We start from the raw sequence: 15,755 nt of genomic DNA, 5'->3' as shown, positions 1-15,755 counted from the left end.
CAAGAAAGCCACTTGATAGTGAGGCTAATCTGAAAAAACTAATTCAATTTGCCAGAGAGAATAAAGATTGGACTGTGGAGCAATGGAAAAAGGTCATGTGGTCTGAAGAGTCCAAAGCGATGGGCGCGTCAGGGTAAGAAGGGAAGTGCATGTAGCGATGCACCCGTCATTCATAGTGCCCACTGTACAAGCCTCTGGAGGCAGTGTTATGATCTGAGGTTGATTCAATTGGTCAGGTGTAGGCACAGCAACGTTATGCTGCAATAAAATGAAGTCAGCTGACTACCTGAATGTACTGAATGACCAGGTTATACCATCAATGGATTTTTTTCTTCCCTGACGGCACGGGCATATTCCTGGATGACAATGGCAAGATTTATTGTGCTCAAATTGTGAAAGAGTGGTTCAGGGAGCATGAGGAATCATTTTCACATATGAATTAGCCACCACACAGTCCAGACCTTAACCCCATTCAAGATCTTTGGGATGTGCTGGAGAAGACAGAGTGATTTGACTCTCCCGTCACCAATACAAGATCTCCGCCAAAAATGTATGCAACTCTGAACTAGGGTTGCAACGGGATGAGATTTTCCCGGTATGATAACCGTCTCAGAAAATATCACGATTTCACGGTATACAGTATTACACAATTATTATTGTCAGTTACGATGACCCTTAAAGGAGTGAAAACAAGGTTTTTTTATTTTTGGGTTGAACAAACAGTATATTATAGTTAAAACTTGAAACCATTTTCTTTCATGGAAGAATGTGTATAGAAAATGTCTCCCTTTTGAACATAAATAGAATAAATAAGAAAGCCAAAAGAATTATAATAATAAACCGAATTATAAACATGATAAAAAATAGCATGCAACTATAACATGTTATATAACTAAAGCATGTTAGCATAGCATGTTGAATGAACTACTAAATGAAAAATAACATCAGCTGTGTGAGCTTTTGAAGTAATGACCTATGATTATTAATAACATATAGAGCTCCTGTCTGTAGCTTTAACTCAGATGTTTTCATCTGGTTCTGCTTCAGGACAGATTTTACATTGGAAATGAAATATCGACCTGCCATAGATTAAACATAACCTGTATTTAATGTTTGCTGTGTCGCATTTCCTTTTATGTTGTATAGTTCTGTTCATGGATTTCAAGTACCAGGACATGCATCAAGTGACATTATTTTAGTTTGTTGACGTCAGGAAGTTTTCTCTCCCCTTTTATAAATTGAAGAGCATATTTACTTATATGAGCCCATTATTATCCCGTTTGTTTCCTAATTTCAAACATCATTCAAACAGAACAAACATATTACACAGGAGGAAAGGCTCTTCATTACCATGTACCAGGTCAGTGTAGCTAGTCTAAAATATAGTAATAATAATAATAAATTATAGTATTTATGAAAAATAAATTCCAGCTGAAACACATCTTGAAACTTTAAATACAACTGCCACTGTTGATATAAAAGTCTAATAGATTTTACCTTTAGATTATTTCATATGAAACTATAACTGTTACTTTTACTCATGTAAAATTGTGAAACAATTTTGTAAAGGTGATGATGTATAATAATAATAATAAGATTTGTTGCTCTTCTCCTCAGTGCTGTTTGGCATGTCAGGGCTGAATACTGTTTGAGAGGTTTGACTTGACTTCCTCCGTAACACTTTAGAAAAGTCTCTCTAGAATTGAAATTGGTCACATCAGTTTTGAGGTCTGCACTCCGCAATATCGAGAGAAGCCCGGTTGTTGCGTGCGCGCGTCAGAGAGAAGAGCAGATCATGATTGCGAGCTGGTTCTGTTACATTCGAGTGAAAGTGCAGATGAGAAATCTTTAGCTGATTGTGAGATTATCATTAAATCTGCCTCAGCAGTCCTAAATAGGCTGTCACTTGTGCGGCTGCCGAAATATCTTCAATGGGAGAACTATGGCATTGTTCTTTCCCTGCTGTCCGTGACCCAGTCCGAATAGACCCACGACCCACCAGTTGAGAAACACTGCTTTAATTCACACACACTTGTGTCAGACCCCCTCGCTCGCTTCTCTCTGACATTTTCTGTGCTGCATGTATGCGTGTATGTGTGGCGCAAGTTGACGAGTCTGACATACAGTTGAGGAAAGGAGATGGGCACACGCAGGTGAGATTCTCCATCCGGTTGCATTTTTCTCAATCCCATAGATAAGTAAACTAAATATTAAATATTATTATCGAAATATTAGTATGTCCCCGCGACCCTGTACACAGGATAAGCGGTTGACGATGGATGGATGGATATTAGTATGTGAATTATTTATTTATTTATTTTTTTGGCCAGGCAGTGTAATTTCTGTATTTAACCATGTACTGTTCAGCATTGTTACAATTCATACTCACATTAATAAAATGACCCTTGTTTTTAAACATCATTCTCTCTTCTCATTTAAATGCAAAGAAATACTGTAAATAGCAGTGAAGTGTGTCTTTGTATAGGATGCACAAAACAAATCCAGATTCTTGAACAGCTCTTGTTTGTTTCATACTGTGTCAAATTAAATGCATTTTTCATAATATGTCTTTGTAATTTAAGTAAATAAAATTATAGTTCAAACTAAATGGTAGTGTTATTAACCAGTTAATAGCATTTGAAAATACAGATTTCCCCCCCTCCTTTTCCAGTACCAGAAATATTCAATAATGTCCAGAGTAAACCACTCATGAGAATATTCATAAAAAATATGATATGCTATGAAGAGGTGAAATGACAAACAGAAAAGAAATGATTACACAAGAAACCTTCTTAGCCTGTTTAAAACAATTTTATTTCTCATTTCCTCAGAAAATTGATAATAAAGTGAGCTAACAGCGTACAGCAGAGCTAAATCTACATATACATAATACAACTGTTTACTGTGCATTTACAATGGAGGAGAATCCCATGGCTGGTATTGAACTTGAGAAAAGGATAAAAGTGATATTTCAGTAGAAATACTCAGCCATTATTTAAAGCTCAATGACTTCAGATGTCTTCATTTGTACTGAGTAGCATTTGCATATACATTTTACACATATCTTTAAGAAGAAATATTAAGCTGTATTATTTATTACTTGTCCAGCAACCATCCACAAAACAAAATAATACATGATTTTAGAGACTTGAATGTCTCTCCTGACTGGTGTAAGCACTAGCAGTGTGCATTAAGAATTGAGGATATCTCAGCATGTGGGAAATATCAGAACCAGAAGCATTGGTTTATTTCTTGAATTATCTTGTTGTAACCAGAGCAACACAATGCTTTGTTTACGGGGTGTTGTTTGATTACTGCTTGCTGGTTCAGTTGATCTTTTCAACCTTCCATGCGCCACCTGGTGTATATTTTCAGAAGTGTAACAAATGTATTTACATTCCTGCACAAGATCAAGCGCATGCTTTAAAGGCCACATCTGTAACTAGATACTGTAGGTACATTCAGAATCAGCTTTATTGCCAAGTATGCTTACACATACAAGGAATTTGTCTTGGTGACAGGAGCTTCTAGTGCACAACAATACAGCAACAAGACAGAGATAATAACACAAAATAATAACAAGTAAATATTTCTTTTTTATATAGAAAATAAAGTATATATTGAAACACAATATATATATATATATATATATATACACACATAGTACAAATAGAAATCTGTTATATACAGTGCAAGGGAATGTAATGGCAGAAGAGGTAGGATGTGTTGAATAAATATAAAAAGACTAAATTGTGTATTGCACATAATGAGGATATTCATTATATTCCTAAATTCTGTCTGATCGCATGAAATTTACGTGAAAATGGCAAGATTTTTGCAAACCAAAATTATGTGTTTCATTACACGTTTGGCTGTAATTTCCCAGTGATATATCCAGCGGGGATGCCAAAAGCGAGTGAAATGATTTTGTAATCAGAAGAGGTTTGTAAGGTGAATATTAGATGGATGTTTAATGAGTAAAACATACCTCCCTAACCTAAAACTTTAACCTGTTCCCTGAACCGGAACACTGTGAGGCACTCTTTTACACTCTTAAAGTGACAGTAAACTTTTTAAATGAATGTAAACTCAATGTTATTACTTGTAACTTGTACACATTTTTTCAAACAGTGATAGCTCATATCATTATTATACTGTATATATAATTTCATGATATAATATTAATATAATGTCAATTTTTATTTTATTTATTTTTTACAGTTACATTTTGATTGTAAGAGTAATGACAAACAGATTATTAAAAAATTATTAAAATATAAGTACTTTTTTCAGTACAGGCTCTGTTCAGTTCAATTGCTTGTTCTGAATCTGATCAGCTCAAATGTATCACATCTTGTTTATATTAAAGAACACATAAACTGTTAAAAATTGTCAAGACTTTATTTTATTAGTTTTACACAGATTAGAGATCAGACATCAATATTACAAACTTACACTCACCTAAAGGATTATTAGGAGCACCTGTTCAATTTCTCATTAATGTAATTATCTAATCAACCAATCACATAGCAGTTGCTTCAATGCATTCAGGGGTGTGGTCCTGGTCAAGACAATCTCCTGAACTCCAAACTGAATGTCAGAATGGGAAAGAAAGATGATTTAAGCAATTTTGAGCGTGGCATGGTTGTTGGTGCCAGACGGGCCGGTCTGAGTATTTCACAATCTGCTCAGATACTGGGATTTTCACGCACAACCATTTCTAGGGTTTACAAAGAATGGTGTGAAAAGGGAAAAACATCCAGTATGCGGCAGTCCTGTGGGCGAAAATGCCTTGTTGATGCTAGAGGTCAGAGGAGAATGGGCAGACTGATTCAAGCTGATAGAAGAGCAACTTTGCCTGAAATAACCACTCGTTACAACCGAGGTATGCAGCAAAGCATTTGTGAAGCCACAACACGCACAACCTTGAGGCGGATGGGCTACAACAGCAGAAGACCCCACCGGGTACCACTCATCTCCACTACAAATAGGAAAAAGAGGCTACAATTTGCAAGAGCTCACCAAAATTGGACAGTTGAAGACTGGAAAAATGTTGCCTGGTCTGATGAGTCTCGATTTCTGTTGAGACATTCAGATGGTAGAGTCAGAATTTGGCGTAAACAGAATGAGAACATGGATCCATCATGCCTTGTTACCACTGTGCAGGCTGGTGGTGGTGGTGTAATGGTGTGGGGGATGTTTTCTTGGCCAATTGGGCATCGTTTAAATGCCACGGCCTACCTGAGCATTGTTTCTGACCATGTCCATCCCTTTATGGCCACCATGTACCCATCTTCTGATGGCTACTTCCAGCAGGATAATGCACCATGTCACAAAGCTTGAATCATTTCAAATTGGTTTCTTGAACATGACAATGAGTTCACTGTACTAAAATGGCCCCCACAGTCACCAGATCTCAACCCAATAGAGCATCTTTGGGATGTGGTGGAACGGGAGCTTCGTGCCCTGGATGTGCATCCCACAAATCTCCATCAACTGCAAGATGCTATCCTATCAATATGGGCCAACATTTCTAAAGAATGCTTTCAGCACTTTGTTGAATCAATGCCATGTAGAATTACGGCAGTTCTGAAGGTGAAAGGGGGTCAAACACAGTATTAGTATGGTGTTCCTAATAATCCTTTAGGTGAGTGTACATGGGTTAGTTGGAGTTTTAGTGTTTACATTTAATAAAAATAGAAAAATAAAGTGTACAGATCTAAGAACAGACATTTACAATAAACTCTCGTCGTCTCTATTTATTGGATCGGATCAGAATGGATTTATATTATATTAAATAAACATTAAGCACGCAGTCTGTTTTTAGAACAGATCTGAGATCAGACAGTCATAGTTCACTCTCATAATCCCCATCCATTAGTACACACAGGTTAGAATGGGTTTAATGGTTTATGTTCTGTTATATAAAGCTGCAATAAAGTGTCAGTGCTAATCTGAAGTCAAATCATTCTCAGACATTGACATTAAACTCCAGTCTCTGTCAATTAGCCGTCTGGATAACATTAGATCTCCCCAAAATAAAACACACCAAATGACCCCGTCAGAATCTGATCAGCGTGAATGTAGCCTGATTATTTGTTTGTTGTCTTTACTTGTAGAGAAACTCTTAACTTTGAACATTTTTGTTATGTATTAAAGAGCTTTATTTTGATGAGAAATTCAAATGTGCATTTTGTCAAAAAATAAAATCTGAAAATAAAAACATTCTGTAATATTTTTAATTTAAGTGCTATTATATGGATTTGAGATTATATAGAATCTTTACACTGATATCGTATATTGGACCGACCTTTCTACTGACTCTGAAGAACACCAAAAGAAAGATGCCCAGGGTCTCTGCTCCTCTGCGTGAACATGCTTTAGGCATGCTGCATGGAGGCATGAGGACTGCAGATGTGGCCAGGGCAATAAATTGCAATGTCCATATTGTGAGATGCCTAAGAAAACACTACAGGGAGACAGGAAGAACAGCTGATCGTCCTCGCAGTGGCAGACCTTGTGTAACAACAACTGCACAGGATCGGTACATCCGAATATCACACCTGTGGGACAGGTACAGAATGAAAACAACAACTGCCTGAGTTACACCGGGAACACACAATCCCTCCATGAGTGCTCAGACTGTCTGCAATAGGCTGAGAGAGGCTGGACTGAGGGCTTGTAGGCCTGTTGTAAGGCAGGTCCTTACCAGACATCACCGGCAACAACATCGCCTATGAACACAAACCCACCATCGCTGGACCAGACGGGACTGGCAAAAAGTGCTCTTCACTGACGAGTCGCAGTTTTGTCTCACCAGGGGTGATGGTCGGACTCGCGTTTATTGTCGAATGAATGAGCGTTACACCAAGGTCTGTACTCTGGAGCAGGATCGATTTGGAGGTGGAGGGTCCGTCATGGTCTGGGGTGGTGTGGTATGTCACAGCATCATCGGACTGAGATAGATATCATTGCAGGCAATCTCAGTGATGTGCAATACAGGGAAGACATCATCCTCCCTCATGTGGTATCCTTCCTGAGGCTCATCCTGACATGATGATGTTTGTAATGATAGCTAGCTGGATTGATGGATTGATAGACCGTTAGCTCTCTGGATAGTATCTCTGTCTGATGGTTTTGACCTTTGTTTCCTTTCAGGATGAGCTCCGCACTGGTGAGAAAGCTGTGGTACGATTCAAGTTCATCAAACACCCAGAGTACTTGAAGGTAGGTGCTAAGCTGCTCTTCAGAGAGGGAGTCACCAAAGGCATTGGGCAGGTCACCAAACTACAGCCTGCGTCTCAGTACCAGCACCATCTTTGATAAAGAATAACCCTGAACTAATCCACCACTATCTCTCTCTTCACCTTACCATCTCTGTACTATCGCTTTCTTCTTTTCTCTGTTCCGTTCATTTAATTAAGCCTCAGCTTACCAAACTCACATTTGAGTTCATGGTCTCATCAACTGAGTTTCGTGTCATAAAAGAGCTGTCACCATAATGGAGTTTTAGTCATGCCAGATTTCTTTTAAATGTCTCCAAATGGGGTGTTTACAGTCATTCAAGCATTTTTTTGCTTACTTTATATATCTTTTAATATTGAGATGGCACTGAAAGTTTGTTCTTGTGCAGTCTTTTTAAAGTCATAAGTCCTAAACCATTCATAATATAATAACCAAAGGTTAGAGATTGTGAATTTAAATATGGCTGCCAAAGATAGATGATGTCAATGAAGAATCATTTCTTCCTGTGGCAGCTACCGATTTTACAAAGTTTTAAAAGAACGTCTGACCAGCCAACTCTGCTCTACCAAATACCAGACACAATCTCCACATCTATCTGTTATTTATTTATTGTTTTGTAAAGAGGTTTTTTACTAATGTGGCATTGTCAAGCTTTAACATCATTAAAGGGATAGTTCACCCAAAAAGGTCATTTCTGGTGGGTAAACAATGACAGAATTTTCACTTTTGGGTGAACTGTCCCTTTAAGGTTCACGTAAACATGCTGCCTTACCACCAAGTGTTCCTATATTCTGTGACTATTGCTGCTGATATCAGAGATGTCATTTGTTATGCCTTAAATGATAATAGCCTTTGATGATTGACATGTTTTTCTGCCTGCACTCGAGTGCTGTAGTTGCTCAGGAAAGCTGTTGTTCATTCTATTTACCCAGTACATTCGGATATTGGAACAGGAGAATTTGATTGTACAAACGTCAAGTGTAAGGATTCAAAAATACTCATTTTGATGAATTATGCAAATTAATCTTTCATTTCTGCTCTCTGTTATTGGGCTGCTTTTTGAGTTTATTTTATTGCACCTCAATAATTCCTGGATTTTGGTGCTACACCTTTGATGTATATGTTTTAAAGCTTAAATATTGAAAGGGGGTTGATTGAGTTGTTAGTTAGTTCTTGCCTAAGATCTGTCCTGTAATCTTTGTATGCATGTTTGTCTTCAAGAGTAGCTTAAGTTCACTTTTAAGTTCCTCCTATATCACTGTTCTGTGTTTCCTGTGCTGTTATAGAGGAAGAAAAAACTATGTGTTTGAACCAAACAGAACATTTATAAAGAATTGTTAAATAGTAAAGTAAATGTATCATCTACTGGAAAGTGTTTTAGTTACTACACTTTGTAATCATTTCTATTTTGAATTGGCATATCATTTTACACCAAGTGTCTGTAGTCTGGCTTCAGATGCTAGACGTTTTTTCGAAATATTTTTAAATATTTTAGCCTTTTTGGTGAATTGGTGTATTTATGTACAAATTTGTTTGTATATTATGGTGTACATAAATAAAAAAGTTTATTATGGTTTATGATTGCTTCATCTGCTTGTAAAAGTCGGTGTCTTAAGCAATGATTTTTGATGACCCATTTGAAAGGAGATATTTCTTTTGTTTGGTTAGCTGAGAGATGATGCAAGACATGGCAATCACACTGAAGTTTATTTCATTGACCAACACAGTACAACTGTAGAAATGATTGTAGATATAAACCTAGACCTTAAAATGACTTGATTTCTATAGATATGAACTCGGACACTTAAACTATAAATTATAACTTGATTACTTATACAATGGCATGAAAATTCACTGCACGCCTAAAGAATGGAAATAAAGAGCTAAAGTTAGTCATTGCTCAGGGAGGGATGGACTGTTTTTTAATACTTTGATATACAGATAATTGTTATCAAACAGAATTGATTGTTTTACACTGAGACAATCAAAGTAAAACCATAAAACAACATAAAGTATACTGACAGTACTTGTTTGATTTATCAAACATGAAAACTAATATGATGGTTATCTTTAGAAATGATGAGGTTAATATTGTATCCATTATGCTGGGGCAGTGTCAGAAATGAACTTTCTCCTTGCATTTTGAGTGCATATTTTTTTATAACAATTTAAAACAAACGGTGTCACATTTGTCAACTTCAATTTAATTAGTTCAAAGTATGGGAAAATATGAACTCATATTTTATAATATAAATCTAAGACTGATAGAACATTAACAACCACATGTTCTGAGTTGAATTACAAAGGCATTTTTGTCCTGAGCCCTTTTTTAATTTCTGACCCTGTTGTGGAGACATGTATACTGCATACTTGGAATGACCCCCTCCTGGGTCACTTGTGTTGGATTTTGATTGCTTGTTTGAAAGGTGAGCTTTCTTTTGTTTGTTAGCAGATGATGCAAGACAGCAATTACACTGAAATTTTGGTAAATTCCATTTCGTTACCTTTTGACCCACTCACTGACCACTTTATTAAGCACACCTAATCAAACCAGCCCGTCTGGCACAAACAATCATGCCACGGTCCAAATCACTGAGATCAAATTTTTTTCCTCAGTCTGATGGTTGATGTGAACATTAACTGAAGCTCCTGACCCACATCTGAATTAATGTATACATTACACTGCTGCCACATGATTAGATAATCACATGAATAATTAGTTACACCTGTAGACGTACAGGTGTAACTAATTAAGTGGCCGGCGAGTGTGTGTGTGTGTGTATATATATATATATATATATATATATACAGCTCTGGGAAATATTAAGAGAGCATTGCAAAATTATCAGTTTCTCTAGATTTACTATTTATAATTACGTGTTTGAGTAAAATGAAAATTTTAGTTTTATTCTATAAAGTACTGACAACATTTCTCCCAAATTCTAAATAAAAATATTGTCATTTAGAGCATTTATTTACAGAAAATGACACCTGGTCAAAAAAAAAAAAAAAATAGATGCAGTGTTTTCATATTCGAGAGTGGTGGTGGTGTAGTGGGCTAAAGCACTGAACTGGTAAGCGGAAGGTTATCGGTTCGATCCCCACAGCCACCATCATTGTGTACTTAAGCAAGACACTTAACTCCAGGTTGCTCCAGTGGGATTGTCCCTGTAATAAGTGCACTGTAAGTTGCTTGGATAAAAGCATCTGCCAAATGCATAAATGTAAATATTCATTTTTAAACAAGACAATACTAATGTTTTAACTTGGGAAGAGTTCAGAAATCAATATTTGGAGTAATCCTGATTTTCAATCACAGCTTTCATGCGTCTTGTCATGCTCTCTACCAGTCTTTCACATTGCTGTTAGGTGACATTATGCCACTCCTTGTGCAAACATTCATGCAGCTCGGCTTTGTTTGATGATTTATGGTCATCCATCTTCTTGATCACATTCCAGAGGTCTTCAATAGTGTTCAGGTCTGGAGATTGGGCTGGTCATGACAGAGTCTATATCTGGTGGTCCTCCATCCACACCTTGATTGACCTGACTGTGTGGAATGGAGCATTGTCCTGCTGGAAAAAACAATCCTCAGAGTTGAGGAACATTCTCAGAGCTGAAGGAAGCAAGTTTTCTTCCAGGAGAACCTTGTACTTGGCTCCACTTCAGTGCGGACCATGTTCATTTCTGCTGTACCAATGCTCAACTTGTGGCTCAGTACTGGCAGCTATTTTTGCTACCATGAAAACAATAGACTGCAAAACTATCAGAGAAACTCTATTCAGGTTCATGTAAATGACAGCATCTTCACAGATGGAAGGCATAGATTGCATTGAATTGTAACGTTGTTTCCTTTACTCCTTTGAAGAGACAAGAATATCAAAATTTCCACAAAAATTGTATTTTTTTCCAGTGGCCATTGCAAAGAAACCTCATTTGCCTCAAAAGCAGAGTGGAAATGTGAGACAGGTGTTATTTGTGAATACCACAGTAAGTGATGTGCATGAATCATGTGAGTCACAAGAGAGAACCATAAGAGAGTTCGAGCACACATCTGAGGGTCTGTATCACCCTAAAGCAAGCTATATCATATCATTTTATATCTACTGTATATCATTTTATTTCAGGAGAATTAATACGTTTTTCGTTTCTTTTGTTTCAAATAAAAAATTATAGTTTTATAGAGTCTACATGGCTTGGACCCTCAAATGCACCAGCAAAGATTTCCACACAAGTGCAGAAGAGGAGTAGCAAAGATGGGCCGCTACTGATTCTTCGACTGTGGGAAACTGTTTAGAGCCTCTAAACTTGGCGCAATCCAGAGATGTGAATGCCGCTGCACCGGAGACATGTGTTTTCATCAAGTACAGCAAACACCATGTTCTCACCACTTGGTCGTGCAGTTTGGTAGAACGGCCCCAAAGTTACCGACTTAAAGGGGAACAAAGTTCTAAAGTGCAAATACAGTTAAAACAAGAAATGTACCATTATTTAGTCATTAAAGCAATGATGTCAAAATCCAGAAATACACTATTATTAAGAATAAGCAACACACGAGGCTCTTCCATGAGTGTTGTGGTTATCAGATTCTTTTTTTTTTTTTTTTGTGGTCATGAGTAGAAAAAGATACACTGTCAACATAATACAGAGTAAACATTTTTCAGATTAAATGTTTTATCATTTGTTTTGGCTTTAATACAATAAAAATATAAAACCCAATAATAAACAATTTCCTAACAACTCTTTATAATATCAGGTTTACTATTTTTCTCACACAGCATAATGGGTCTTTATAAATGAAAATATATGTACCTGCCAGTATATTTTACAGGGTCCTTCTAAATGTGATCATCTAATTTGGGGGCAGTATTTTAAGAATATATTATATTCTTAAAATATTCTTAAAATGTGTAAATTTGTTTACTAAGTGATAACTATAGATACCCACGTAAGGTTACAGAACGGGGTCGCCGAGTACTGATGCACATAGTGCTTAAAAGTCACCAACGTTCTGCAGACTCAATAACTGCAGAGTTCCAGACCTCATCTGTCATTAATATCAGCACAAAAACTGTGCGCTGGGGACTTCATGGCATAGGTTTCCATGGTCGAGCAGCTGTATACAAGACTTACATCACCAAGCACAATGCCAAGCGTCGGATGGAGTGGTGTAAAGCACGCCACCACTGGACACTGGAGCAGTGGAAATGTGTTCTGCGGAGAATCACGCTTCCCTATCTGGCAGTCTGATGAATGAGTCTGGGTTTGGCGAATACAAGGAGAATGTTTCCTGCCTGACTACATTGTGCAAACTGTAAAGTTCGGTGGAGGATGGATAATGCCATGGGTTTGTTTTTCTGGGGTTGGCCTAGGCCCCTTAGTTCCACTGAAGGCAAATGTTAATGCCTCAGCTTACCAAGACATTTTGGAAAATTCTATGCTTCCAACTTTGTGGAAACAGTTTGGAGAAAGCACTTTTCTGTTCCAGCATGTCTGTGCCCCAGTGCACAAAGCAAGGTCCATAAAGGCATGGCTGGATGAGTTTTGAGTCGAAGAACTTGACTGGCCCGCACAGAGCCCTGACCTCAACCCTATCAAACACCTTTGGAATGAACTAGAACAGAGATTGTGAGCCAGACCCTCTCGTCCAACATCAGTGTCTGACCTCACAAATGCTCTTCTGGAAGAATGGGCAAATATTCCAACAGACACACTCCAAAATCATGTTGAAAGCCTTCCCAGAACAGTGGAAGCTGTTAAAGCTGCAAAGGGGGGACCAAGTCAATATTAATGCCTATGGATTTAGAATGGGATGTCATAAAAGCTCCTGTAGGTGTAATGTGTAGGTGTCCCAATACTTTTGTCCATATAGTGTATGTCTTATTTTAAAACTACATTTATTATTAAAACAAAAGAAAGGCAAGCTGCCACGTGCAGTGCCTCAATTGGATGTGTTTGAAGTCTTGGAGCTCAACCTTCCCCACGTCTCTCCTACAAATGGGCCTTGAGCTTGTTTGGAGGTTCTAGCAGGGGAGTGTGCAGATACTTCTAACACCGTCGTCCGCCTGGGGTAACTCATCCTTCTCCACCGAGCGCGGAGCTTCGGGAGGGACACATTTGGAACGGTGAGGGGCCTAGCCAGCCAGATCAGCCGAATCAACACAAGCGATTCATGGGGTGACAGATGTTGTGGCCAGATCGCCCTCACATCCAAAGTTATTGTATCACTTACAGAGTGGTTATATGACTGCTAAAAGCCAGTTATGTCTCTTTGACGGTAATACCACGATTAAACTTGACGATTGCAATAGTTTGTTGTACTTATTTGGTATATTGTAGGTGACTGAAACACAATATGAGTAAAAAGGTAAAATATTTTCGCTAAATGTACCTTATTTAAAAGGAGATAGTGCTCTTTTCCCAGAATGCTCATGAAAACCTCATGATGTTGTCCTCAATATCTGACCTACAACCTCATTGATACAAACATTTCCAGAATACAATTTTCATTATTATTTTAAGGCCAAAAAGTGTTTTGTATGAATATTATATTGCTTGATCCTTTATTTAATGTATTTAAATTGTATTTAGAATGTCTCTTTGTATTTGTGTGGATGGTTGTTTGCAATGTTGCAAGTTCTCAACAACAACAACAACAAAGTTTTAAAAACCGCTGTGGTACAGTGATGGTCTAAGATGTATTTGGGGAGGTGGCTATATAATATATTATATGATTCTTTAATCACTTTGTTATTTTAATTGCTTTTTCCAGTTTGTTTAAAGTGCCATTTGAATTTAGAAATGTCTTTTGTTTAAGTTTTTCATGTTTCAATCAATTATTTTTAAAGCAAAATCAATCAAGCAAATATTTTCACCATATAATTAGATATTACGATATTTTAAATGCTGTAATCATTAAAATATTTTTTACATATCACCCAGCCCAAAAGCGAAGTTACATTTTTCATGAACAATTGTAAAAAATGAAGTAATTTAAAAGACCCGCACAAACACGTGTACTCAATTCCATATTGCAACATTTTACCTATTAATGTTTGCATATTTGTTTGTTTTTGAGTAGTCTATGGGCAATATAAACATGCTATTTTATTGAAAAACTTTGTTTTTGAAAATAGTAAATTATTTGTTTGTGGTATGGCTCTTTTGAAAAAATGCATCAACCAACATTTTTTTTAATTGGCTCCTAAGTGAAAAAAGTTCCGACCTCTGCATTATATGGAGGTAAGATGAAAAGAAAATGCCATCTAAACTTTTCAGTTCCCTTCACAGATACATTTATATAAAATAGTCATAAAGGTTTTGCATTCAAGGGCTTTAGTTAAAGTCTTCAGAAGTCAATCACTCTGAGAGCACTTGTATTTTGTCACGAGTCATTCTGCATATTTTATACTTGTCACGTTTTAAATAAAGTGTTGTGACTGATAATCTGACTGATATGTTTTATATTGCCAACAAATGGTTCTGGTATATTGTTGACTGTTGAGAAGTTTAGAAAAGACACACACACATTTAGAGGCAATGTCGGGTCATTTCAAACGTGTCCCGCTACAAAACATGAGATTAATCGTGAATCATTTTAATTTACTGACAACCTCAAACATTTGAACAGTAATTTTACATATTAATCTCTCTGGATAATGAAATGATAACAAAATGAATTCCTTTCCTTTCCTTGTGGTTTTTGAAATGTCTGATGTAATTCGAAGTGGTGGTTGTTGTATCGGATATTTTTGCGTTGCATATTTTCATACTTTTTTTTATTCACAGGGTCCAATTCCAAATCTTTATATCCAAATGAGATTATTTGTGGAACTGGACAATCATCTGTCATTTTGGCACGTTGTGAGCGCAGTGTCGACTCATGCCGTTCAAGTCAAGACAAGTCAAGTCTCGAGTCACTGGTTCTCAAGTCAAGTCATTTTCTTCATTTAGTCAAGCAAGTCACAAGTCCTTAAATTTGCGTCACCCACCTCTGCAAGACACTATAGGAAGTGATCACTATCCAATATTAACATCAGTAGAGTAAATAAAGGAAGAAGTTATGTGAATCAAGGAAATATGGGTAAATAGAGGTATGATAAAGGGAGTTGGGAAGAATGTATGAGTTTGAGTGAGGAGGGATTAAAGAACATTATAATAGAAACAGATAGATCGGTAGAGATGATCAGTTGAGAAATAGTACAAGCAATTCAAATAGCAGCAAATAAATATATACCAAAAAGGAAAGGGGGTAGAAATATTAAGATAGTTCGAGTGGAATGAAGAGTGTGTATGTGCCGTTTATTAAAGTAAATAGTTCCGAAAATTTGACTGAGCAGAGTAAGGAAATAAGAGAGGATGTGTTGAAAGAGTATCCAGATTTAATGGAGAAATTATTATTTTTGTAATCATCTGTTGGATGCCCCATTCTCTATGAGTGAATTAAAGATGGCAGTGAGAAGAATTAAACAATCTACACTTTGGATGGATTTACTGCATGATGAAGTATT

General features: G+C 36.9%; 1 protein-coding gene across 1 annotated transcript in view; it reads left to right on the top strand.

Moving 5' to 3' along the window:
- The window catches only part of gtpbp2a (GTP binding protein 2a), a 34,491-nt gene extending 25,678 nt beyond the window's left edge, over nt 1-8,813 (top strand). The window contains exon 12 of the mRNA XM_052151687.1: nt 7,159-8,813. Coding sequence (XP_052007647.1) covers nt 7,159-7,323 — 165 coding nt within the window. The 3' untranslated portion in view covers nt 7,324-8,813. The remainder of the gene's footprint in view (nt 1-7,158) is intronic.
- The last annotated feature ends 6,942 nt before the right edge of the window (nt 8,814-15,755 follow it).

Source organism: Xyrauchen texanus, chromosome 20, assembly GCF_025860055.1.
Source record: "Xyrauchen texanus isolate HMW12.3.18 chromosome 20, RBS_HiC_50CHRs, whole genome shotgun sequence".
Lineage (NCBI taxonomy): Eukaryota > Metazoa > Chordata > Actinopteri > Cypriniformes > Catostomidae > Xyrauchen > Xyrauchen texanus.
Note: the sequence above shows the minus strand (reverse complement) of the source record. Positions and strands in the feature narration are given on the sequence as shown.